This window comes from Carettochelys insculpta, chromosome 8, assembly GCF_033958435.1.
Source record: "Carettochelys insculpta isolate YL-2023 chromosome 8, ASM3395843v1, whole genome shotgun sequence".
Taxonomy (NCBI): Eukaryota; Metazoa; Chordata; order Testudines; family Carettochelyidae; genus Carettochelys; species Carettochelys insculpta.
Genome location: NC_134144.1, coordinates 13,572,694 through 13,598,444, shown reverse-complemented (window position 1 = coordinate 13,598,444; position 25,751 = coordinate 13,572,694). Strand labels below are relative to the sequence as shown.

The following is a 25,751-nucleotide window of genomic DNA, read 5'->3' as shown; positions in this document are numbered from 1 at the left end:
GAGAGAGGGGAAGGGGGGCAGGTTGTGGAATGGACATGAATGGAACGGGCATCTCGAAGAACACACTGTGGAATGCATACCTATCTTGTTGTCTTCAAGTGTTTGCTCACATCCATTCTGAGGTAGGTGACTTCTAAGCACTATCCATGGAGGCAGAAATTCAGGGGTGTGTTGCTGGTAGCACAGCACTGCCAAAGCCAGTGTCCTCTCTAGCCTGCTGGTTAAGGGCATAGTGAGTCATGAATGTGTGTACAGAAGACCCCATTGCAGTTCTACAGATGTTTTGGATTGGGACATAAGCTAGAATGCAGCCAACAATGCCTGTACCCTTGTTGAGTGAGCCTCCACAACCGCCAGTAATGGGACACTTGCCAGGTCATAACCCACTTTGATGCAGGAGGTAATCCAATTGGAAATCCGCCGGGTGGAAACTGGGAGGCTCTTCATCCTGTTAGCAGTCACCACAAAGAGCTGGGTTGATTTCCTAAAAGGTCTGGAGCCAGGTAAAAAGCCAGGGCACACCTGATGTACAAAGCATGCCGCCTCCTCTCTTCACTCTCTTGCATGCCTCTCTCTGGCTCTGCAAGTACAGGTGACCTCTTACGGGGAGTAGGAAGGCAACCACTTTGAGTCCTGGACAACAGTAAGTATGTATTGGCGTTTACCTAGACCTTGCCTCTGTTGTGTCTGTTTCCCTGCTTGAGGTAAATGAGGTAAGGGCAGCACACAGGGTCAAGGGTCCTCCTCTCCAGTGTATGGTTCTTTGGTCACTGAAGACAATGGTGACTGAACTCTGTACATATATGTTTCCGCTCAATCTCTTCTCCTAGTGATGATGACTCTCATATTCCCTCTTTATATCATTATACAGCAGTGGTTTTGGGGGTACTCTCAGCTCTTCCAGAGGTACATTAACTCAGTGTTTCTCAATCTTTAAGAACAAAAAATTGGACTTTATGTTCATCTAATTTTTTATTTATCTTTTTTGCACAATCATAAATACGATGGCAAGTTTATTGCCTATAGGCAATTTCTTCCAACCAACCAGTTACAATTAAGTTGTTTAAACAAAGGTGTTGCAATCGTATAAAAAAATTGTGTCTGAAAATTGTAGGTAGTGGTAGCACTTATCTGTATTTAAAAAAAAAAGTGAGAAACACTGTTACAGAATTAATTCTAACATCCCTGTGAGATAGGGCTAATGCTATGCTATTTTACAGGTTAGGAAAGTGAAATACAGAGGGGTTAGGTGTTCAGATGTGTAAAGGTGGTGTCAAATGTTATGGGGTTAAGTGGACAAGTTATAAAATCAGCTGCTATGCATAAAGTCTTGCTTATCTCAAGTACTGAGAAATGGGCATGTTTGTATCTGTGTAGAATCAGCTTTAAATCAGCCTTCCAATGGCTAATTCCATTTTACTCACAGAAAGGTATGTGCCTATGGCAGACTCTTCATAGCCAGTGTTGACTTAAAGTTTATACTTTCCATAGGCCAAGAATCTCTCTTAAGCCATTGCAGACTTCAGTCATGAAAAATCACATTCGCTTATGTAGAGACTGATTTCCTGTTCCTGGAAATTCAGTCTGCAATGATTTTTCATTGTTGTCCAAACTGTGTGTTTACATTTGCATGATGCTTCACATGAAGGCGCAAAAAGAAACCGTCCCAATGCGCAGCAAGAGAAGTAAATACGGTGGGAGACCAGACTGATTTATCTTGAGTTTAGCAAAGCTTTTGATACAGTTTCCCACAATATTCTTGTCAGCAAGTTAAAGGAATGTGGATTGGGTAAAGCTGGCTAGAAGGTCGGGCCCAGTGGGTAGTGATCAACGGCTCAGTGTTGGGTTGGCGGTCGGTTTCTAGTGGAGTGCCCCAAGCTTCAGTTCTGGGTCCTGTTCTGTTCAACATATTTATCAAGGACCTGGATGAAGGGTTGGATTGCACCCTCAGCAAGTTTGCTGATGACACTAAGCTGGGTGGGAGAGGTTGATATGCTGGAAGGTAGGGAAAAGGTCCAGAGTGACTTAGACAAATTGGAAGACTGGGCTGCAAGAAATCTGATGAGGTTCAATAAGGACAAGTGCAGAGTCCTGCACTTGGGCCAGAAGAATCCCAAGCATTGTTACAGGCTGGGGTCCGACTGGCTCAGTAGTAGTTCTGCAGAAAAGGACCTGGGAGTTCTAGTGGATGAGAAGCTGGACATGAGTCAACAGTGTGCCGTTTGTAGCCAAGAAGGCTATGGCATATTAGGTTGCATCAAGAGGAGCACTGCTAGTAGATCCAGAGAAGTGATTGTTTCTCTTTATTCGGCTTTAGTGAAGCCGCATCTGGAGTACTGTGTCCTGTTCTGGGCCCCCAATTATAGGAAGGATGTGGATACACTGGAGAGGGTCCAACGGAGGGTGGCCAAAATAATTAGGGGGCTGGATCATATAACCTATGAAGAAAGGTTGAGGGAATTGGGACTGTTTAGTCTGCAGAAGAGAAGATTGAGGGGGGACTTGATAACAGCCTTCAACTTACTGAAGGGAGGTTGCAGAGAGGCTGGAGAGAGGCTGTTCACAGTGGTCACGGATGGCAGAACACGGAACAATGGTCTCAAGTTGTAGTTGAAAAGGTCCAGGTTGAACATTAGGAAAAACTTTTTCACTAGGAGGGTGGTGAAGCATTGGAATGGTCTACCCGGGGAAGTAGTGGAGTCTCCATCCCTGGAGGTGTTTAAGTCTCGCCTTGACAAAGCCCTGGCTGGGCTGATCTGATGGGTTTGGTTCTGCCTAGGGCACGGGGCTGGACTTGATGGCTTTTTTAGGTCTCTTCCAGCTCTATTGTTCTATGAGTCTATGATATTTGTTTCTCCTTTTCAACAAAAAGGAAATGTTCATATTTTGTTATATTGATTTGTTTACAAAGAGTTAATGAATGGTTAATCGCTATGGCTACGTCTACACCAGCCAAAAACTTCGAAATGGCCATGCAAATGGCCATTTCGAAGTTTACTAATGAAGCGCTGAAATACATATTCAGTGCCTCATTAGCATGCGGGAGGCCGCGGCACTTCGAAATTGATGCGGCTTGCCACCACGCGGCTCATCCAGACGGTGCTCCGTTTCGAAAGTACCCTGGCTACTTCGAAGTCCCCTTATTCCTATGAGCAGATGGAAATAAGGGGACTTCAAAGTAGCCCAGGTCCTTTCGAAAAGGAGCCCCGTCTGGACGAGCTGCGTCAATTTCGAAGTGCCGCCCCAGATGCTAATGAGGCACTGAATATGTATTTCAGCGCTTCATTAGTAAACTTCGAAATAGCCATTTGCATGGCCATTTCGAAGTTGTTGGCTAGTGTAGACACGGCCTATGTTACAGAAAGGAGCAGTGTGCCATAGAGCAGGTAATTGTTATGTCAGTGGAAGAGTTTATGATTATGCTGCTGTTATAAATACTCTAGTGCCCTGCAGGACTCTAACATTTGATTAACTATTTATTAAAACATCTATCCATCACTTACTAACTTTTTATAGTTTATAAACTGAGCCTTCCTATAACATGTGACTAAGAGCAGGGTGTTGTAATGCCTTGACAGTAAATCTTCTTTTCTATTCCTGAAGATAAGGGTGCCAAATGTAAGCTTAAATTCATGATGTTTCTGCAGAATTAGTCCTGTCTCTTCTATCCTTTGCAAACTTGTCAGATTGGACTCCGACAGCAGTATGTGACACACATTCAGCATATTTTTTCAGATACAGTTAGAACGTGGATGCTGTTGGAAAGAAGGAAATGCTAATTAATCAAGGCACGAACTGATAGTTGTTCTATAAGAAAAGCAATAGAAAAAGATTATTGCTATTGTGTGAGGGCATCTTGAATTTTATTTGTTACTTCCTGTGACCATGGATTTAGGTAATTTCCCTCCCCCTCTCCCACATTTCCCCCTGGGGTATATGAACTGGTCTTGAAATTCTACAGAATGCCAGCTGTCCAAAACTAGCAGAAACAACCACTTTGTATGACTAGATATGGCAAGTGTCAGACTTCAGGTTTATCTGTGTAATACCTAGATTTTCAGATTACTCAAGATTTTCAGGATAGCTAGTGATTTTAGTACCTCAATTTTTGGGGACCCCGTTCAAAAGACTTTAAAGAGACAGGACAAGACTCCCCTTCCAAAAGAGAGCTGTGTGTGAATTGTATGATGCCTAAACTGTGCTCCCTGTCTGAACCTCTCTGCTTGCCTCGTCTTATTATTCGGGGATAGAAGGGACAAAGAAAATTAGCCGAAGGGGAAAACCCTGCCAGATTCCCAGGGCCTGAGCCCACACGGGGAAGCAACAGGCTTAAGCTCTGGTTCCTGTTTTGGACTTGGGCTGGGACTCTACCCCCATGAATAGAGCCCTGTGGATACAAAAATTTTATCTACAGACACTTCTGTGTCTGCAAAAATAAGACATGGAGATCTGCACTGACATTTGCGGATGCAAGTACTTGTGGACACAAAGTGGCTATCCACAGATTTGCAGGGCACTACCTATGTGGTCCTAAAACCTTGGGTCTGAGACACAGTCCAAGACATTTGTGCGTAGGCAGAAGGTGGTTGCACCTGAGACTGAATTTCAGCCTGGGCTTACATTGAAGTATAGACATAACCTCGGGTAGATCGTTATTAACTATCTACACTGCTGTCTGTCTGAGGGACAGTGGTGTAGGTAAATATTACCAATAATCATACTGAACAGGAAAGCATTTTTTTTTCCGTTAGCTATTTTTGTCCATAATTAGTAGGAAATTCTGCTTCACTGCTTTGTTTGGGAAGTCCCTAAATTTCATTTGTGGGCTTCCCCCGTGACCCCTGTTTTTTTTCTCTTGCAGTAAAGTAACTACTCACCCTGATACCACTTTTGGAATTTCCCCACCCCACAGGCTATTTTAGGGGGCAAAAGTGCCACAGATTGTCTGTAAGTAGAAATGTTTTGCCAGGCAACACCTTTATTCCCAATTTGGCTTTTTTTCCCAGGCAACACCTTTATCCCAATTCAGCTTGAATCTACCTTTACTTACCCTGGGTTTACATTAATGAATTTACAATAGATTTACATAGCAGTATGTGCTTGGAGAATTAATATAAATGTTGCTCTTTATTTGGGACTTGTGTTCACTGGAAAATTAGGTCTTAACAAGATGTTAAATGTGACTTAGCAATCAGTGGGACTGCTCCATGTCTAAATTTGAAAATACCTCCACACCTCACATACCTAAAATGGCTATGTGTCTGTTTTTCACCTGATATAACAGGATCTTTTGGAGCACAGGGGATCTCCCCTAGTGTTTTTAAATTACATCTGTGAAATATTTTCCTTTGATGACATAAAATGCTTGTTCAAAGTATAATGATATATATGAATTTGCTCAAGTTGACGAAGAACAAACAGTCAAAGAGGAATGAGTTTTTGAGGGGAGAGAAATGTCGTGTGTATGCTGTCAAAGCTGTTCATTAGCTCAGAAGTGTTGAGCTTCGCCGAGTATTTCTTGATAGAGACAGAGGACAGGAAGGGACCTTGTGAAGTCATCATATCCAGCCCCCTATCCTGAGGCAAGGCCACGTAAACACACCAGTAGCTTTCAAACTTTCTGAACTATCCTGCCCCTTAAGTCTGATTTGTCTTGTGTGCCCCACCTTTCACCTCACTTAAAAGATCACAAAATCAGAGAGAAAAATATTAAAGTGTCATAGCCCACAGCGACTGCCCCCCTGGCCCCGTCAGTGGGCCTGCTTACATTTCAGTGTATAGAGCAAGCTAAACAAGCCATTGTATGACATTTTAATTTGTATTGACTTCGCTAATGTTTCTTGTGTAGCCTGTTGTTAAACTAGGCCAATTGTCCAGATGAGTTGATGTATCTGTCCTAGGCCAGTGTTTCTCCACTGGGGTATGTGTACCCTTGGAGGTACACTGAGGGCTTCCAGGGGGTACAGCAACTCATCTGGATGTTTACTAATGTTTTTATGTAGCCTGTTTTAAAACTAGGCAGAGTCAGTACAAACTAAAAGTCCATTCAGACAATGACTTGCTTCTACAGCGTCCTATGCCTTTTGCTGAAATGTAAGTATAGTATTTCTATTCCAATTTATTGATGTGATCATAAGATGGTAGATAGTCAGCAAGTTTTTCAGTAGTCATCTTCTGTGATATTTTTTCATGTTTTTGTAAGTAAGTAGTTTTTAAGTGAGGTGTAACGTGGTGGTATGGAAAACAGATCTGACTCCTGCAAAGGGTACACTAATCTGGACAGGTTGAATGGCACTTGTTTCGTGATCTCAAATTACCTTAGGACCATGTTTCTCAACTGATGGTATGCGTACCCTTAGGGATACACAGCAGAAGTCTGGGGGCACTTCTTTTTTTTAAATAGGGGAACTTCTTTTTTTTTTTTTATAAAGTTTGAGAAACAAAGACCACTCCTGTCTGATATTTGTCCCACCTGTTCTAAAACACTTTCAATGCAGGTGATTCCACAAACTCCTTTGGAAAAATTCCAGAGTGTAACTACTCATATTAGTCTCAGAAGATAAATTTGAATTTAAGGCAGTTAGAGCAATATTACCATGTGACTGTCTTCATTGTAAGTAGCATTAGCTTGATTTAGGGGCACTATTATTAATATCACAATGTCGGCGGTACCTGCTGGATGTAGCATCAGGCTTGAATTCAGTTTGATTACAGGCCAGTGTGGAAGAGCCACATCTTAAAATTGAATTTAGTAGCCTCCAGAGGAGGCCTGCATGTAACCCTCCATGCTCCGCTGTGGCTGCTGTTCTCAGGCGTACAGGAATTAAGTAACAGGAAGACTGTGAATTTCAAATTGGGACAAGGATGCCCGTAGCCGTGGGGTCGTGTTTGTATGAGAGCCTGAGAAATGTGTCTGTCTTTGCTATTAGCGCTGTAAGCAAATCTACCCCTTACAAATAGCTCCTGCACGGAGTTTGTGGTTCTGTCTACACTTGCAATTTTTTTCTGCCCCGCCACACCACGTGGCAGCAAAGCTGTTGTGGGGTCATGCTTGCATAAGAGGCTAAGAAACTTCTTTGCAGCAGTTTACGTTTGTGTGCGAACCCTCCTTCACCCCCTGGCATCATGCAGTGGGGATCTGTCCCATGCTCAGCCACGTCCCATGCTCAGCCAGCCCCCAACTCAATGAAAGGACGCGCCTCCTGTTCGGTGCTGACCATGTCGCAGGTAGCACTATGCCCTGGCTTGCACACAGTTAGGATTCCAAGGGCAGGAAAAATGTTTGGGGGTTTGTTGCCACTGGGGGAAAGATATTCAGGTGGGACTACCTCAACTGCCCCCCCCCCCCGACACAAATATTTTCAGGGCCTTTATGCTGCTGGGGTAAAGTCTCCCCCAGTGGCTAAGTTATTCGAGGGGACTACTTTAACTGGCCCACCTGCCCTAAATATAAATGAGAGCTTTTCTGTCACCAGGGGGACAGTTGAGCATTCAGTTTCAGAAGAAAGAGATTTCTGTTAACTTTGCCATCTCTCTGGATGCCCTACTTTTTCTTTCTTCCAATGGGAAAAATGGACATTTGCTTAACAGGGGAGGGGAGTGAGGAAAAATGCAAAGTGGGAAGATGTCGTCAAAGACCAGCAAGCATACCCAGAATGCTACACGGATGAGGGAACTGTGGGATAGGTTCCCATAAGGCACTACTGCAACAGTCAATGTTTGCCAGTTGAGCGTGGCAGGAATAAGTCAACTTTGTGAGGAGCGTGTGGGGAGGTGAGGATAGGCAAAAATTGAATTTATAAATTCCAGAGTTACAAAATCAACATTAATACATTCAATTTTATCTCATAGTTTAGCCGCAGCCTCAGAGCTGTAGCTGTATGAGTCTGTATCTTCACAAAGCAAAAAAAAGCAGTTCTTTAGCACTTTTAAGACTGACACACTAATATCTGCTGCAAATTAAACCCATTATTTCTTGTCCTACCTTCTGTAGACATGTAGAACAACTGATCACGGTCCTCTTTATAACAATTCTTAACATGTAAGACAAGGTTGTTGGGAAAAAAAAACAAAACTACTGTCCTGTAGAATGGGCACACGTCACTCCAGTTTAGTCAGAAGCTCGGCATAAGGGCACTAGCTCACATTAAAAGACCCTGCCAAAACCATGTGCTACCCTAAAACCCTGAAGAGCCCTTGTTTATGATTTTGAAAATATGGTAACAGGACACAGAAATGTGTTAGGATTTCTGGGGGCTGTATCTTTTGTAGGTTCGAGTGGGGAAGGAAATGACAGGGCTCTGGCTCTCCAGGGCCACTCCTCTTAAAACACACTGCTCGAGCAATCTGATTACAGGAATAAACATGCGTCTTAATGCATAGCACTTCCCATCTGCAACAAGGAAGTCTTGCGGTAGAATGCATCTGAGGTACCACTAACTTTAAAAGCAGCCTGGAGAACAGATTCCAGTGAAGACCCTGAGGTGGGACAACTTAATTAACATGTAAGTACTGTACCACGTATCTTATGAGCTGGCTTTAGAACAGTTGGTGCCCCTTCAAGGGTGAGTCATGCTGCCTGGGAGTGTAGGGCTATTGCTTTAGTAAGGTACTTCTCAAATGGCTCACAAACAGTTTTGTTCCAGCCAAAGGCTCATTGCAAGCCAGGTATTGGAATGTATTTATGGAATGATCTTTTTCATATTTTACACTAATTCCTGACATTTTTCTCCCAGGTCTCACTGTCTCGGGGGAACTCACATTGACTTCACTGAGCGTTTGCTTGAAAAAGGACAGGGTGATTAGCTGTGTTTCAAGGAACAAAGGACAACTGTGTAGAAATAGGGATAGAATGTATTTTAAGGGACAGTAGCACATTATTTTCTGCTTATGGTTCAAAAATCACAAATAATACAGAGCTCACTAGTGTAGAAGCAATCTGTGTGGCAATATACACAACGGATGCTCTGCAAACTAAAAAGTGATTTGTTTATGGGATTGCAATGTAGTACTCTTACACTTTATTATTATTTGCTTTATCATGGTTCCTACAGTTCTTAGTCAATTACTAGGACCTTCTTTTGCTAGCCTGTGTGGTATAAATGCAGGAAACAAACACACCCGTCTCCTAAAGAGCTCACAATTGACCTTTTCGGCAATATGGAGGGGTTCAACAGTTATAGGTCAAATAAAAAAACTAGGCCTCAAATAAGGGGTTATGCCTTTAACAGAGGGAAGGGTTAGTATCAGCAGTAAGGAGTAAGACTCGGGTTCAAGAAAGTGCTAAAGCAATGTTATGTGCATACTTAAATCCTCCCAGGCCTAAGTGTTAGGTGACATGAGGCACCTCCTCCCTTCCAGGGTGGAAGAAAACGAATTCAACTTTGACTCTCAGCCCTGGGTACTGCCTGTAAAACCGGACTGGGGGTTGATTTCCCAACGGCAGCGAAATCGGCTCTGTTATGTCGGACTTAGGCACCCGCAGAGGGGAGGGGGGCGGCCCGGGACATGGGCAGCAGCTTGTCGCCTGGCACGAGCCTATGCGGGCGGCCCCCACCCCGGGCGGCAGGAGAGTGACGGCAGCTCACGGGGCTGCGCCGAAGGGGAGGAGGGGGGCAACGGGGCTGTGACACTGGCGCTGCCTCGGGAGGAGCCGGGCCCGGCCCCGGGAAAGGGCTTTCAGGCGCTGGCATGACCGGCCGGTGGAGGGAGCTGGGCAGCCCGCTCCGGCTGAGGGCCCGAGAGGCGGCGGGGGCGGCTCCGCCTCGAGAGGAGGCCGATGGGCGCGAGCGGGACCGAGGGCGGCGCGGGCTGCCGGGGAAGGGAAGCGGAGGAGGCCGGCGAGGGGAGGCGCTGCCCCGACCCGCGGCGCAGGCCGCGTGCGGGGAGAGGCCGGAGGCCAGGCCCGGCGGGGACGGGCAGCGCCTCACCGCGGCGTCAGGCCCAGGCGCTGCGTGACGGGAGCCCGCGCCACACGCCAGCCAAGGGCGGCTGCTGGGCCGTGCCGGGCTCCCGGCCGTGTGCGCAGCGCAGTCCCTGGCGCCCCGGCCGGAGCCGAGCCGAGCCGCGCCGCGCACACGGTGCCGCCGTTAATGGCGAGCGGGGCTCAGGCCGGCGGCGCCGCCCTCGGCGGAACGTGCGACGCGCGCAGCTGGTCCTGCTGCTGCGCCCTTGAAGTGAAGGAAGTTTTGTCAGTGACTGGCCTGGGTGCGGCCCGGGGCTGGGGGGGGGGGGGGTCCATTTTCTCCAGCACGCGCCTTCCTGGCCCTTGGCAGAGGCCCCTGGCGCGGTGCGATAGCAGCCTACGGCGGGCCTGACTCACGCCTGGCAGTGCCCAGGGACAGGCGTAAAACAAGAGTTGCTCGGTGGTTTGAGCAGGGCCTGCTGAGGCCGCGCTGTACATTCACTCCGTGAGCGGGGGGGACCAGTAGGGATCTGGAGCAAATAGATTAAAAAAAAAAAAGTCTCTCCGGGTGGTGGGTGACAGGTGCTGTGGTGAGCGCAGGGGACTGGCCTGGCTGAGCTCTCCATGGCCTTTCCCGCTCTGTGCTAGGGAACCATCAGTCGCCCCAGAGGTTAGGATGAGCCTTTGCAACCTGTTGCCACACCAGCCACCACCTGTTCCTCTCTTATTCCCAGTCTGAGCAGAGGCCGGGAGGAATCCAGCGTTTCCTTTCATCTGGCACGAAAAGAAGGTTTTTGTGGGCTGACTGAGGAGGATGGACTTCCACAAGCTCCTCTACACCATCAGCGAGGCTCTGGCTACAGAGGACCTGGTGGCGCTGAAGTTTCTCAGCCTGGACTACATTCCACTGCGGAAGCAGGAAGGCATCCGGGACCCTGAGGCCTTATTCCTAGCACTTGAGGAAAAGGGGCTGCTGGAGAAAGATGATCTGTCCTTCTTAAAGGAGCTGCTGTTCCGGATAAACCGCATAGACATCCTGACTGAGCAGCTGAGCTCCAGCAGCGAGGAGATGGAAAGAGCCCTTCAAATTCCAGGGAGGGCAAAGGTATCTCAGTTCAGGTACGTTGCGCTGTCTCAGCCTGGGGAGAGCTCTTACAGCCCCTAAAAAAAAAAAGGTGTAGATTTTGTTTAAGAGGTGCATGTGATTTGTACCTGTGGTTTGTCTGTAATTGTTCTCTCAGGGCCCCCATTCTTCCCAGCTAAGTCAATGGAAGTTTTGCTGTTGACTTCAGTGGAAGACAATTGAGGCTGCAAAACAGTTATAGCATATAATCCCTTTGGATAATGTGTATAAATATATAGCTGCCTTCGTGTGCATGTTACTGTATAGTAAATGTATATGAATCTGATACTGATGCAACTTAAACAATTTAGTTGAAAAGCAGATCATGAACAACAGAATAAATTGTTTGTTCTTATAAATAGTAGCTTGGAAACAGTTGTTCTTCCCAGGGGAGGGGGTCCAAGTCTCAGACCCATTAAGTCTACATTTGTCTAGTGGGGCACAGCAGCTTTATATGTGGCATAGTCAGTCCCAGTACTCGGTACCGACAAGTCCCAGCATAAGAAAAAGCACTGGGCATACGTGATCATCTGAGGAGTCATCTAGCATGTTGGGGAAATCCCTGGCCTGATGTAAGCTTGACTTTAGTGCCTTTATGTCCAGATGCTAGAACGGGTGGGCAAGTGTTTTGGCCTGAGGGCCACATCTGAGTGTGGAAATTGTATTGCGGGCCAAAGTGGAGTGGGAGGAATTGTGGGGTGTGGCATGGGCTATGGAGTTCTTACAGAGGTGGTACCCACGATTCCTACGGGCTGTGCTGGCAGTGACCACCACCAAGGCAGCCATACCAGCATTCCCCAGCCCATGCAACACACTACAAGTCCTGCCTCTCCACTTTGGCCACCTGTACAGTTTCCATATCCATCTGTGGCCTGCCAGGTTTTGGTGGGGTATCTTAGTTTATAAAAACTAATTCATTTTGGTTGCATAAAAAGCAGTATGTTTGAGTTCCAGATTGCCCTGGGACCAAGTGAGTTTAAAAAAAAATCAGTGTCCTGTGTTATTCACAGAATCACGGGCACATTCTCATGTTCCTCAACTAACATCATATATGCCATCATGCGCCAACAATGCCCAGCTGCTTTGTACATTGGACAAACTTCAGACTCCCTTAGACAAAGAGTTAATGGGCACAAAACGGACATAAAGACACTCCAGATCCACAAACTGGTTAGTCAACATTTTAATGGAGTGGGCCATTCTGTTAATGACTTAAGAGTTTGCGTGTTACTGAAGAAAAATTTTCACACCACTCTTGAAAGGGAGACAGCCGAACTGTCTTTTATATTCAAATTGAGCACATTAACACATGGTTTGAACCGGGATGGGAGTTTTCTGAGTCACTATAGGGGCTCGTTTGCCTACTTGGCTTAATCTAATTCTTGACCTCCCCCCACACCCCTCTACTCTCTGATTTGCTCACCTTGATGATTTTTTTCTGATTTGTCCACATTGATTACTGTTTTTGGTGCCCTGTGCCTTAAATATTGAGTCTGTTCTGGTATAGCTACGGTCTGAAGAAGTGGGCCTGTCCTACAAAAGCTCACCTAATAAATTATTTTGTTAGTCTTTAAAGTGCTACTTGACTGCTTTTTTGTTTTGATAGTATATAGATTGGCACAGCTCCCTCTCTGTTACTAGTGTCCTGTGTTAACAGTGGAGTCTGTGTGGAAAAAATGACATTTTGTGTGTGTGTATCATAATTTTTGTGTTTGCCATGTATGCTTCTAATGAGCTCTTGGTAGCTAGCCCCACAATATTAACTAAAACTAGGATACCAACCTTTCTCGCTGAGTGAAGCAACTTGCTGTTTTCCCACTCCAGATATCTGCTCTTCCAGCTCTCGGAAAACATAACAACAGATACGTTGAAATCTTTTAAGTTTCTTCTGACCAAAGAGCTTCCAAAATGCAAGCTGGACAATGAGATAGTAAGAATTGTTTCATTGCTTTTAATGGATCCAGAGATTTGCATTGTATGTAGTGGGGGCAGGACTTCTTTGGGAATGACTTTGGTATGTTGCCACACCTTAACCCTATTCTACCCCTCTCCCCCAGTGCGGGGAAGGAATGTTTCTGGTTATAGATTAGATGGCTTATATGCTTCATTATTCTTAACCATGCTTATTACTGTGGTGCCTGGAATGGGGCTCTATTGTACAAGACGCTGTATAAACACAGTAAGTAGTATACAGTTTCTGCCTTGAAGAGTTCATAACCTAATCAGTGTTTCTTAAACTATGTTCCAGGGAACACTGATGTTCCACAAATAACTTGCGGGTATGCCGTGAGCATCTGACACTTCTAATATCATACACTGGTGGTATATATTTTCTGTTATTAAAACCAGATACAATGTTACTTCTTCATTGCTATGATAAATGATTAAATTACTTCATTTTGGTTTTGCTGCATATATTGCTGTTTGGTTTCTTTTTGGAAGAAAATTTTCATAGGTGTTCTGCCTAAAAAAATATTTGGTGTTCCGTGGTCTCAAAAAGTTTAAGAAACACTGATCTAAATAGAAAAGAGAGAGAGAGTGTGGAGGGAAGGAGTAGAACGTGCAAGGCAGAGTGCTTTTGGCACAGGTCTTGGTAAGTAGCTTTCATCCTTTTCAGACGTTTAAGAGCCATTTATTTCGATTAACTGGATATCAATAAGGATTGTCAGTCAAACAACTAATACTTAATGCATTTCTTCCATTGACCTCAAAGTGTGGTACGAATGTGGGTAAGCAGCATACCTCCATTTTATAGGTGAGGAAACAGGCGCAGAGCATCGGGGATTAACTCAAGTCAGGCAATGAGTCAGTGGAAGAGCCAGGAGTGATACCCCTATCTGTTAATTCCCATCTGAGTGCCCGACCTATTGAAGCACACTCCTTTGTGTAATTCAGTTTTCCAGCACCTCACCTCTGTGGTCCAAGCTACTAAACAGCAGCAACGAAATACACAGACATGTCTGCCCCACTTGCATCCTCTGCCCTCCCAATCTGTACCATCACCACCAGCGGATGGCACATTTCATTTTCTCTCATTACAAAAAAATAAATAACATAAAAATATGCAAAGAAGCCACCTTAGATGGCGATAAGGACTCTAGGCTGCTGCAGGAGTTATTTTTTGATGAGATATGAAACTGAGGTCATGGTTGTTTCTTCCGAGTCAGATAAATGCTAAGGCACCCTCAGATTCCTGTGTGGGCTCTGTTGCTTTGCCTGCCTAGTTTCCACTGCATTTTATGCTGTTTATTCTCTCTGCTTGTTTTCTCTTCAGAGGTGGCTGTTCTTTAGGGGTAGCCAAAGTGATTCCAATAAATAGTTAAGCAATTCTAAGTTAACACTTGTAATACCCCATGGGACTCCTTTAAATGAAAAGCACTGTATGAACATGAGATCACCATTTTGGGTCCCATCCTACCCAGTTCTGAGTAGCCTCCATTCACAGAGATTAATCACTGTGTCTGAAGTTCTGGCTCCACTGGAAGAGGAGTCTGGACACTGGAGAATGTGGAGGGAAAGGAAATTATGTCTCTAACAGGAAATTGTCTGTCTACTTAACCAGACCATGCTCAGGGTTTTAATTGAAATGGAGAAGAAGGGACTATTGGCAGAAGAAAACCTAAAAATCCTCAAGACTATTTGTGAGAAACTTGACAAAAGCCTCCTGAAGAAAATTGAAGAGTTTGAATTAGAGCAAAGTGGTAAAAAAAGCGTCTTTCACATCACTTACCTTTGAATTGACACACAATTTTAATGTACTAAGCATCCATTACAGCTAAATACTGCATTTCTTTCATGTCATAGAAATGTACGTTGTGGAAGGACATGGCGGTCAAACAGGAGTCTCAGAAGGTAATTGACACAGATTAGCTTCCAAGGAGATACCTTTCAAACTTCCTTAATAACTGTTCCACTCTTTTTTTCCCACATCTGTCACATTCTTTGTACTCCATCTACCTGTTTTGTCTCACCTCTTTATGTAGGCGTGAAGTGAGCTCTGTTTTTTGATCATGTCTAACCAAACCCCTTATTTTTCATAGTTCTTTGAGTGCTTGGTTGTGTCAGTTACGATCAGGAGTACTTGTGTGCCTCTGAAGCCTTTTAATCGTACCTATGGCCTCCCCTGATGGCACTAGAGTGTGGGTGTGGCGACGCACCACACACACCAGTGCTGGGACAGGTAGCAGCTAGAGTAAAACTTTCCAACAATGGTCCGTGCAGTGTGTTCATACCTGACTTTAATAGATCTGAGAACACACTCGAAGAAGAATGTATATATTCAGACACTGATGCAGGTTCTGGGCCACAGGGAGTGCAAGGAAAAAAGGGATCTATTTTCTGTAAACTCTTTCATATCTGGCATTCTGTCATCCAGAACTCTCAAATAACCAGCATTTTAACAATAAGTAAATTTTAATTACGTTTTCCATGAGTACAGTAAGTGAACGTAAATACAAATAAATACAGCAAATACAGTATACGTTTATAGTGTACAATACTACTGTTATTGGTATATAAAGTAGAATCATAGAACACTAGGACCGGAAGGGACCTCGAGAGGCCATCGAGTCCAGTCCCCTGCCCCGACGGCAGGACCGACCACTATCTACACCATCCCTGATAGACATCTATCTAATCTGTTCTTAAATATCTCCAGCGAGGGAGATTCCACAACCTCCCTTGGCAACTTATTCCAGGACTTGACCACCCTGACAGTTAGGAACTTTTTCCTAATGTCCAACCTAAACTTCCCTTGCTGCAGATTAAGTCCATTGCCTCTTGTTCTCTCCTCAGAGGCCAAGAAGAACAAGTTTTCTCCCTCCTCCTTATGACACCCTTTAAGATATCTGAAAACCGCTATCATGTCCCCCCTCAATCTTCTTTTTTCCAAGCTAAACAAGCCCAATTCTTTCAGCCTTTCTTCATAAGTCATGTTCTCCAGACCTTTTATCATTCTAGTTGCTCTTCTCTGGACCTTCTCTAATTTCTCCACATCTTTCTTGAATTGGGGTGCCCAGAACTGGACACAATATTCCAGCTGAGGTCTAACCAGCGCAGAGTAGAGCGGTAGAATGATTTCTCGTGTCTTGTTCACAACACACCTGCTAATGCATCCCAGAATCATGTTTGCTTTTTTTGCAACAGCATCACACTGTTGACTCATATTTAACTTGTGATCTACTAGAACCCCTAGATCCCTTTCTGCTGTACTCCTTCCTAGACAGTCTTTTCCCATTCTGTATGTGTGAAACAGATTATTCCTTCCTAAGTGCAGCACCTTACATTTATCTTTATTAAACTTCATCCTGTTTACTTCAGACCATTTCTCTAATTTATCTAGATTATTCTGAATTATGACCCTATCCTCCAAGGTAGTTGCGACCCCTCCCAGCTTGGTATCATCTGCAAACTTAATAAGCGTACTTTCTATGCCAATATCCAAATCATTAAGGAAGATATTGAACAGAACTGGTCCCAAAACAGACCCCTGCAGAACCCCACTTGTTATGCTTTTTCAGCTGGATTGAGCACCATTAACAACTACTCTCTGGGTGCGATTAGCCAGCCAGTTATGCACCCACCTTATTGCAGCGCGATTTAAGTTGGACTTGCCTAGTTTGTCGGTAAGAATATTATGCGAGACAGTATCAAATGCTTTACTAAAGTCTAGGTATACCACATCCACTGCTTCTCCCTTATCTACGAGTCTCGTTATCGTGTCAAAAAAAGCTATCAGGTTGGTTTGACATGATTTGTTTTTTACAAAACCATGCTCTCTGTTCCCTATCACTTTACTACCTTCCAAGTGCTTGCAGATGACTTCCTTAACTACCTGCTCCATTATCTTTCCTGGCACAGAAGTTAAGCTTACTGGCCTGTAATTTCCTGGGTTGTTCTTATTCCCCTTTTTGTAGATGAGCACTATGTTTGCCCTCTTCCAGTCTTCTGGAATCTCTCCTGTCTCCCATGACTTTCCAAAAATGAGAGCTAACGGCTCAGCTACCTCTTCTATCAGCTCCTTGAGGATTCTAGGATGCATTTCATCAGGCCCTGGTGACTTGCAGACATCTAATTTTTCCAAATGGTTTTTAACTTGTTCCTTTTTTATTTCAAAAACTAACTCTACCCCTTTTCCACTAGCATTCACTATGTCAGGCATTCCTTCAGATTTCTCTGTGAAGACCGAAACAAAGAAGTCATTAAGCATCTCTGCCATTTCCAAGTTCCCCATTACTGTTTCTCCCTCCTCACTGAGCAATGGCCCTACTTGGCTTACATTTTTGTTTATTTCTTAATATCTAATCTTGTTTTTCTTTAGTGTTATGCATTGCTAGATATACCTCTGTTACCCAGAATATTTGACTATCTGGAAGCCTCCTGGTCCCGGGAGTGCCGGATATGCACCTGTGTACTGAATACCAGACTATCTAGTTAAGGACTTAAATATCATTGAGAAGTCTTTACCTCCCCCACCAGATTGTATGGCCTAGTGAATAGACTGCTGTACTGGGACTCAGGTGATCAGGATTCCACTCTCAACTCTGCCTGTGACCTGATGTGGGTGATCGTGGATGATTCTGCTATAGCGGCCGTCTTTGAAAAGAGTTTTGTGAGCTGTATCTGAAGAACACCAACTACAATGAAAATGTCATTCATTTTCACTCTATACATTTTTTGGTGGTGGTACACTGAAATTTCCAAAATCCAGTATAGGCCGAGGCTGGGTTTGAGTTGTGGGAATAAGGGGGCGCCTCACTCCTCTGCCACAGGTGGTCTTGAGCTATTGCATTGCAGTTAAGAGGAATTGCACATGTCTCACTAGTGGATTTTTAAAGTAACTTCCCAGATTACCCAGCTGATAAATTTTTATACTTTGCCTAGTTCTATGCCTGACGGTCTCTTTCTGATTCATTTTAGTTCAGGACAGCCTGTGGGCTTCTCAGACTGCACAGGATTGTCCAGGCATGCACGAAGAAATCCAGCAGGTAAATCAGGATTAAAAAGTACTTTATGGAAACAGGCTGTACATGGAATACTGTTGTATTTGGCAGATGATGGGAAATGAGCATATCAAGCCCCAGTCAGCTCTATCTGTCTATGAACACAAAACCCTACAAGCATTTGTCAGAGAAATGTGCAACATAGGATAGCAGGCCCTTGATGTGAGCTGGAAATTTTGATGAGAGTTTTTTAGCTGTTGGGACACAGGCACAACATGGCACTTATTAAGCTTGCAGCATCCTGTTATTAGAAAGTCTTGTGGTTCCAGGGATGACTGGAGGGGGCCAATTTTTTGCACAGGAGATGGTACAGCATGAGTTAACCCTGGCATGCTGTATCAGTGAGCTGAATGGCTCTATGCTATGAATACATTTGTGTTTTTCTTTTAAACAAATACAAGTGCTTTGATCTGCAGCTCTCCTGCTAAGTCTCTCATTCTCACATCCCCCCTTTGATGCTTCCAAATATTGCACAGCCACGCAGGAGCAGAATGCTACAGTTTTATAGCTGTTGCTGCTATTTAAGGCCCTGTTTTGCTACTTCACACTCAGCCTCTCCAGTAACCATAGGGATGTTGCTGTTGCACTGGTGTTTCTCCTCATCTTTTACTCAGTGGGTGACCTTGCCTGTGGAGGTGGGCAGTGTTGCTGCAGGCTTCAGCACTGAGCTCCATTTCTTCACCTGAGGACACGTTGGTGGGTCATTTTTGCCCCCACCACTATAAAAAGCTTATGTTTGTGCAGTTAACTGCTTATCTTCCTCCTCCTGCGGCCCTGAAGCTAGTGAACGGCATCATGATAGTTTCAGCCACCTAGCCTTCCTGCTGGAGTCCTCTGGCTCTGCTCTGGCAGGGCAAAGCTGTCATGTAACCGCACAGTCTTACATCTAAGCATTGGTCCTTTCTGTGAAAAAGCATTTACAAGCATTATGGTGGGGAGGGAGGGGAGTTAGGCTGTGCCTGTCCCTGGGTATCTGATCCTTGTGGTACTAGGCCTCAGCCCCACCTACCCTCAGGCTCCACAACACCAACAAAGACAATTTCAGTGAGGGGCATTTGAGGAGTCTAAGGATGAGGCAGAAGAGGTAATCCATGCAACAGAAAGGGGAAATATCCTGAAAGGATCTGGTGACTGCCAGGAGAAGAAGTAGTTCCTCTTCCGCAGGCTTTGAGTTGGGGGATACTCACACATTAAGGTCAGGATTTTCTCTCAGCTGTTTTTAGTTACAGTCTGGGTGAGTTTCAGGCAATACAATATTTACAGAAACCTGGAACCTGTCCTTTACTCTTACCAAAAGTATCCCGGGTGGTTGGGCACAAAGAAAGCACTGCTGAGGTATCCCAAGCTGAAGGGTGGCACCTCAGCCTAGTTCTGGAGCCTCCTGCTGCTGGGGCCAGTGTCACAGGCATGGGGATTACACAATTAATGAACGAGGAGCGAAGCTGGTAACAAAATTCAGGTAAGGTAAGAAATCGTTTAGCTGTAAGCCCTGTAGTTCCCGCTGCTAGCCAGCAGAGGGCAGTAACACTCCCATCTGCTCTTTGTAACCCAAAGCAGGAAGTCTGAGGAGTGCTGGGGGAAAGGCAGAGCATAGGTGTAAAGATGGCCCTTGGGACCCTGCACGCAGAGCAGAGAGGGCCCCAGGGAAGAGGTTAAGCTGGATGTTGAACAGGCTGGTGCTGCAAGTGGGGGCCAGGACAGAGGGTGAACCTTGTCAGGAGGGGGCTGGGGGGCAGCAAATGAGCAGGTATTGGAGGCAGCATTAGGGATTTAGGGAGAAGGAAGGTGTGTTGCAGTAGAGCAGAGAAGGACCTTGATGCTGGTATGACAGCAGCAATCACAATATCAGCGAGGAGAAGGACTACTGAGAGAGTAGCAGAGAGTTGTATGGGCCTGGGGTGCCCCAGCTGCATCAATGTCTGGACGGGTCTCTTCCCCCCACCACGCCTACAAGACCCCACACCCCTCCCCTTAGCATTCCTGCCAGGTGCCTGACAAGAGACCTGAGCTGAGCCCTGCCCTTCCCACAGCAACAGCTGTGCTGGGAGTGTTCTTTCTGGCCCCTGCCCATTGGCTACAGGGAGCAAGCTGACTGCTGCATCTGCTGAGGGAGGCTGGGAGGAGGCACATAGCATTCCCCCCACCCCCGCCTGGAGCTGGGGTAAGCATGGGGGATGCTGGGCAGGATTGGCGAGGAGCAGGGGAACGGGGGCCCCAGTCCCTCCCTTCCCTCAGACCCCTCATCCACCCCCTCAAGCCTACACCCAACCTCTGTCCCAGGCCTGAGCCCTCATTTACACCTCAGACCTTGCACTCCCTGCACTCCAACCCTGAGTCCCTCTTATACCCCAAACCCCTATCTCCAGCCCCACAGAGCAGACTCCTCACCCTCCACCCCCTTACAAGATGCAGGCCGTGTAATGGTGAAAGAGACACTAAGGGAGGATGGGAAGTGGGTGGGGAGAGATACAAGGGCTCTCACAGGAGTTGGGAAGACCATCTAGGAGAATAGGGAGAGCAGGAGACTGATCTGGACAAAAGGCAGGGGTGAAGCGTAGCGCCTGCAATAAAGAAAATGGAGTGGGGGAGAATCCTTGGCTACGTCTACACGTGCACCCAACTTCGAAATAGCTTATTTCGATGTTGCGACATCGAAATAGACTATTTCGATGAATAACGTCTACACGTCCTCCAGGGCTGGCAACGTCGATGTTCAACTTCGACGTTGCTCAGCCCAACATCGAAATAGGCACAGCGAGGGAACGTCTACATGGCAAAGTAGCACACATCGAAATAAGGGAGCCAGGCACAGCTGCAGACAGGGTCACGGGGCGGACTCAACAGCAAGTCGCTCCCTTAAAGGGCCCCTCCCAGACACACTTTCATTAAACAGTGCAAGATACACAGAGCCAACAACTAGTTGCAGACCCTGTATATGCAGCACGGACCCCCAGCTGCAGCAGCAGCAGCCAGAAGCCCTGGGCTAAGGGCTGCTGCCCACGGTGACCACAGAGCCCCGCAAGGGCTGGAGAGAGAGTATCTCTTAACCCCCCAGCTGATGGCCGCCATGGAGGACCCCGCTATTTCGATGTTGCAGGACGCGGATCGTCTACACGTCCCTACTTCGATGTTGAACGTCGAAGTAGGGCGCTATTCCCATCCGCTCATGGGGTTAGCGACTTCGACGTCTCGCCGCCTAACGTCGATTTCAACTTCGAAATAGCGCCCAACACGTGTAGACGTGACGGGCGCTATTTCGAAGTTACTGCCGCTACTTCGAAGTAGCGTGCACGTGTAGACGCAGCCCTTGTCTGCCGCATGCGTGCAGCTCTCCATCTGCTGTACTGTGGCACTGGTCATTAGGCTAAACCCATGGGCTGGGAGAACATGCACGAGTACATGAACTGTGACTGTCTGGTCAGCACCGGTCAGATTGTGGGGTGTTTCCCCCCAGCAGGCTGACATGTACAGAATGGACAGCCGGCCCTGTGGCATTTGCCTGATCCTGAATAATCATGACTTTACACAAGCACGAGCAGAGGTGCCTACACTTCAAACTATGAAAGACCGGAATGGAACAGATGTTGATGCAGGTACAGCAGCTTTTCCCTGTGCCACTTCTCCCACCACATCCCCCTAGCATCCCCCCCACACCCCCCCCGGCTGAGCTATTGCTTTTTTCCAACAGCTCAGTCATCCTCCAGCCTCACTTCCTGATCTTCTACTCTTCTTCTTCCCCCACTTTCTGCCAGATTTCGGGGCGGGGAACCTTTTATAGCCAGGCAGAGGGCCTTAACCGGCAACAGCTGTCTGATAAGCCTTACTGCTGCAGACTGATTCTTAATGAGCCCCAGCTGCCTACCTTAGGTGCTGGGTCACACTCTCTGACCCTAGGTAGAGCAGTAGGGAATAAAAGGGCACTGACCCAGCTCTCAGTATATTTGCCTTCCACTAGGACTCTTGAACCATGCTGCCTGTGGTCTGCCACACCCTTTATTAGCGTGTTCACCGCCAAACAGAGGCAGTATTTCAGGTGGGGTTCCACGGTGGTCTGTTCTGGATCTAGTACTAGTTAATATTTTTATTAACAGCTTGAATGATGGAGTAGAGAGTACACTTATAAAAATCTCAGGCTGACCTCACATTAGGCAGGGTTGCCAGCTCTTGGGAGGACCGGGTTAGAATTCATAATGATATTGATAAAATGAATTGCTTCAGAATCAGTAAGAGGAAATTCAGCAATAACAAGGGCTGTCAAAATCCAATGCCTGCACACAAAAATGGGGAATAATTGGTTGAGCAGCTGTATTAGAGAAGGGTGGGGGGTCTGGGATCTATATCACAAATTTAATGCATTACTGTCATGCTATTGGAGCAGGGGAGAAACTGACAGTCTGGAATGCATTGCCGGGACTGTTGTAGGTTAGACCAGGGAGGTGATTGTTCTGTGCTACTCAGCACTGTGAGGGCTCAGCCGGCACACTGGGCCCAGTTTTGAGCACCACACTAAGACAGATGTGTCACTTGCAAATTTTGTAAGTATGCTCTTTACTATCATTCAAGCTAATGAGAATTCTGGCAATAGCATATCCCTCCATTCCACCTTTCTTTGCTCTACCCCCTGCTTCTTGCTCGAGTAGCTGAGAAATGCCCACTTCGAAAACAGTGATGGTAGAGAAATTAAAATGTAGAGTAACATTTCTCTCAATTCTCTAGTTTGTTTAGCAAAAAAGTAAAAACTGGCTCCTGCCATTGCCCCTTCTGTTTACTTTCCAGCTGCTCTGAGAAGGGTCTTCACCAAACTTCATTTTGAGATCGCAGAGTACAAAGACCTCACTGCAAAGCAAATCCATCAAACCATACACCGCTACAGGGATATGGACCACAATGTCTATGACTGCTTTGTTTGCTGCATCCTCTCTCATGGTGATAAAGGCATTGTGCTTGGTACTGATGGGCAGCAGACATCGATCCAGGAACTAACCACTTCTTTCACTGGCACGAACTGCCGCTCACTTGCTGGAAAACCAAAAGTGTTCTTCATTCAGGCCTGCCAAGGTGACACATTCCAGAAGGGGGTGCATATAGAAACAGATTCTACAGAGCTGGATTATTCGTTAGAGGCAGATGCACGATTTCAGCTGGAGTGCATTCCAAATGAGGCAGACTTCCTGCTTGGAATGGCCACCATGAAGGATTTTGTTTCCTATAGAAGCACAACCCAGGGCACATGGTATATACAGTCGCTGTGTGAACACCTGGAGAAGAGCTGTCCACGGTTAGTACCAGCTATTTCTATCTTATTCATAAAAGCTTTTACCCAGCTTTGTGCATGTACATACTTTTGCCATCTCTTCATTCTTGGCCTTATAGCTTGTCTATGCAAAATTGCACTTGTTGAACTTAAGCTGATTTATTCAAATAGGTACAAATTCCTGTGCAGAGATCCTTACCTAAATTAGTTTAAAAACTGGTAAGTTAAACCAGTACTACCTTTTTGTGTGTGCAAGTGGTGCAATTAACGGGGTGGGTGCGTGTTCTCTGTACACATAGGCCTCACCTGCCGTGACTGCAGGAAAAACACCCTGCAGTCCTCACTCATACAGTTGTTGTGTCAATCTGAGGATGAAGTAGTGATGCATGTAAAATATAAAACTTACTATAACTGATCCATAATTGCTGTTTCCTACATGAGTGAGTTTCACTGCATTCAGGAATCTTTGGATATACGTATGGAAGCAGGCTTGGAGGTGTGTACCTACACCCCCAGGTCTTTGTAAGCACACAGACAGGTACAGAATTTCATACATGAGGAGAGATACCTGTACACACATCCCTCGCTATACGAGCACAGTTGGTTTCCAACTTTCTGCTTGTAGGTGAAAACTCATAAGAGGGACAGTAAATTCCCTTAAAATACATGTAAAATCTCCAATTCATTCCAAGTGCTCATAACTCAGCGCAGGAGTGGCAGCACAGGGTACTGCTTTTGAAAGGTAAGTGAACTTTGGGTTTAGGGGTGGGGTTGGAGAGGGTTAAAGGCTGGGGGCAGTTTAGGGCCATGAGCAGGAGGAAGGGTTAAGTTAAAACCTGGTGGTGGGCTGGGTCTGTGGGGCAGGCAGTGGGGTTCAGGCTGTAGCAGGTTGGGGCTGTGGGTAGGGGGTGCAGGCTGTGGTGGGTTGAATCTGCTGGGTGATCAGGTTTGCATTGGGGTGGGGGAATTCACTCATCTAGTGAACAAAGCTAGGTCTGTGTCTGCCTTGTTTTAGCAAAGTACTCATAAGTAACGTACCTCATTTAACGAGGGATGAGTGTGTGTGTTTGGAAGACAGCAATTACACATCTTCTCCTGCAAGACGCTCACTGTAGCATAATAAAGTTAAATCTGCTTGTTGCATTGATGGCTTTGGTCAGGCTAGGGGAGAATGCAGTAGCAACTTTCAGCAGTGAAAGGTGTTAGTGGATGGCAGGTAATGTGAAACCCTTTGCTGCTGTTAATGTTGAGGTTCTTATTTTTTTTTGACAGAGGAGAGGATATTCTCTCCATCTTGACAGCAGTGAACCAGGAGGTGAGCAGGAAGAATGACAAGGTGAACCATGGGAAGCAGATGCCACAGCCCAGTTTCACACTCAGGAAAAAACTCATCTTCCCCATCAACTGAGCAGGGAACTGTAGTCCCACCAACCTGAAATCTGCTGCGAGACAGTCTGGAGTCAGGTTTGAGCACTTACAAAATTGCAGCTTTCAATTTGTGCTCTCAGTCCAAGAACAAAACATACTTAAAAAATGTAGCTTTCCAGACAACAGGCTCTCTCATTGAAAGGGTTCACTTGTTGTTGTCTGTCAGAATTGAGAGTACAGCCAAGTTGCTGGATTGCTCAGTGCTCTCACCAGTGTTTCTCAGTGACTAGTCTGTGGCCCCTCACTGGTTCCCGAGATCTCTCTGACACAGGTTAGGAAGTGATCAAATCAGTAGGGCTGAGAAATATGGCTGTAGATGATAGCAGGTATTAATTACAGAGGCACATGACCTCTTTTTCAGGAAGAGCTATTTATCAAATTTGGAAAACAAGAGGATACTGACTAATCAAGGTTAGGGTTGTGCATACCTGTAGTTTATGATCAGCTTGTGCCAAGGTAAGATTCAAAACATTTTCTGCCCCCTGAAAATAGCACACTAACAGTATACACTTTGAGAAAAGAAAAACCTCGAAGTATATGACCACGGCTTGCACCAGCAGTGCATTTTCAAAGCACTCTTGCTATTAACCTGCCTGACCATCTTAGTGCATTCTTTTCTTAATATAGCATCCTTCATACTCACTCAGCTTTTCTCAATACTCTCCACTTGTGCTCTCCTTAGAGCCAGTCAGACAGTGGCAGCAAAAGCCTCTTGTTATCCATGCTTTAGAGCTTCTGCTTTTAGCACCCTAAGAACTAAGTTATGAAGGTGCAACCATAGGGAAGGCTGAAATGGTTGGGATACAAATTTCTCTCTCTGCTTTTCAAATCCTCCTTTAGTATTATAAAATGGAAGAATGTCATACAGACACAGTCATTTCTTGCAATACCTCCAAACTATGCTGTGCTTTTGAGCTTTGATGAAATTACAAGGTAAAGACTGTTTGCAAATGGTATAAAATAAAGACATGCAAAAACTAAGTTAGCTGTCATTCCATACAGTGTCAGCCAAGTGTAAGAAGGTCTCTGGCTAGAAATCTG

At 45.8% G+C, this 25,751-nt stretch overlaps 1 protein-coding gene across 9 annotated transcripts; it reads left to right on the top strand.

Annotated features, from left to right (window-relative positions):
* Window positions 1-8,410: 8,410 nt before the first annotated feature.
* CASP8 (caspase 8) lies at window positions 8,411-25,687 on the top strand. Of its 9 annotated transcripts, none has more exons than XM_075000758.1 (9): window positions 8,411-8,504; window positions 10,639-11,023; window positions 12,852-12,957; window positions 14,590-14,728; window positions 14,832-14,879; window positions 17,946-18,013; window positions 21,483-21,621; window positions 22,805-23,306; window positions 24,555-25,687. In XM_075000758.1, the coding sequence occupies exons 2-9, from the start codon at window positions 10,719-10,721 to the stop codon at window positions 24,688-24,690; spliced, it is 1,443 nt and encodes a 480-aa protein (XP_074856859.1). In that variant the 5' UTR covers window positions 8,411-8,504; window positions 10,639-10,718; the 3' UTR covers window positions 24,691-25,687. The 9 variants fall into 9 exon arrangements, with proteins under 9 accessions (XP_074856859.1, XP_074856858.1, XP_074856861.1 ...); XM_075000757.1 differs by lacking the exon at window positions 8,411-8,504 and adding an exon at window positions 9,615-10,206; XM_075000760.1 differs by lacking the exon at window positions 8,411-8,504 and having other exon boundaries at window positions 10,218-11,023; window positions 21,486-21,621.
* Window positions 25,688-25,751: the final 64 nt, after the last annotated feature.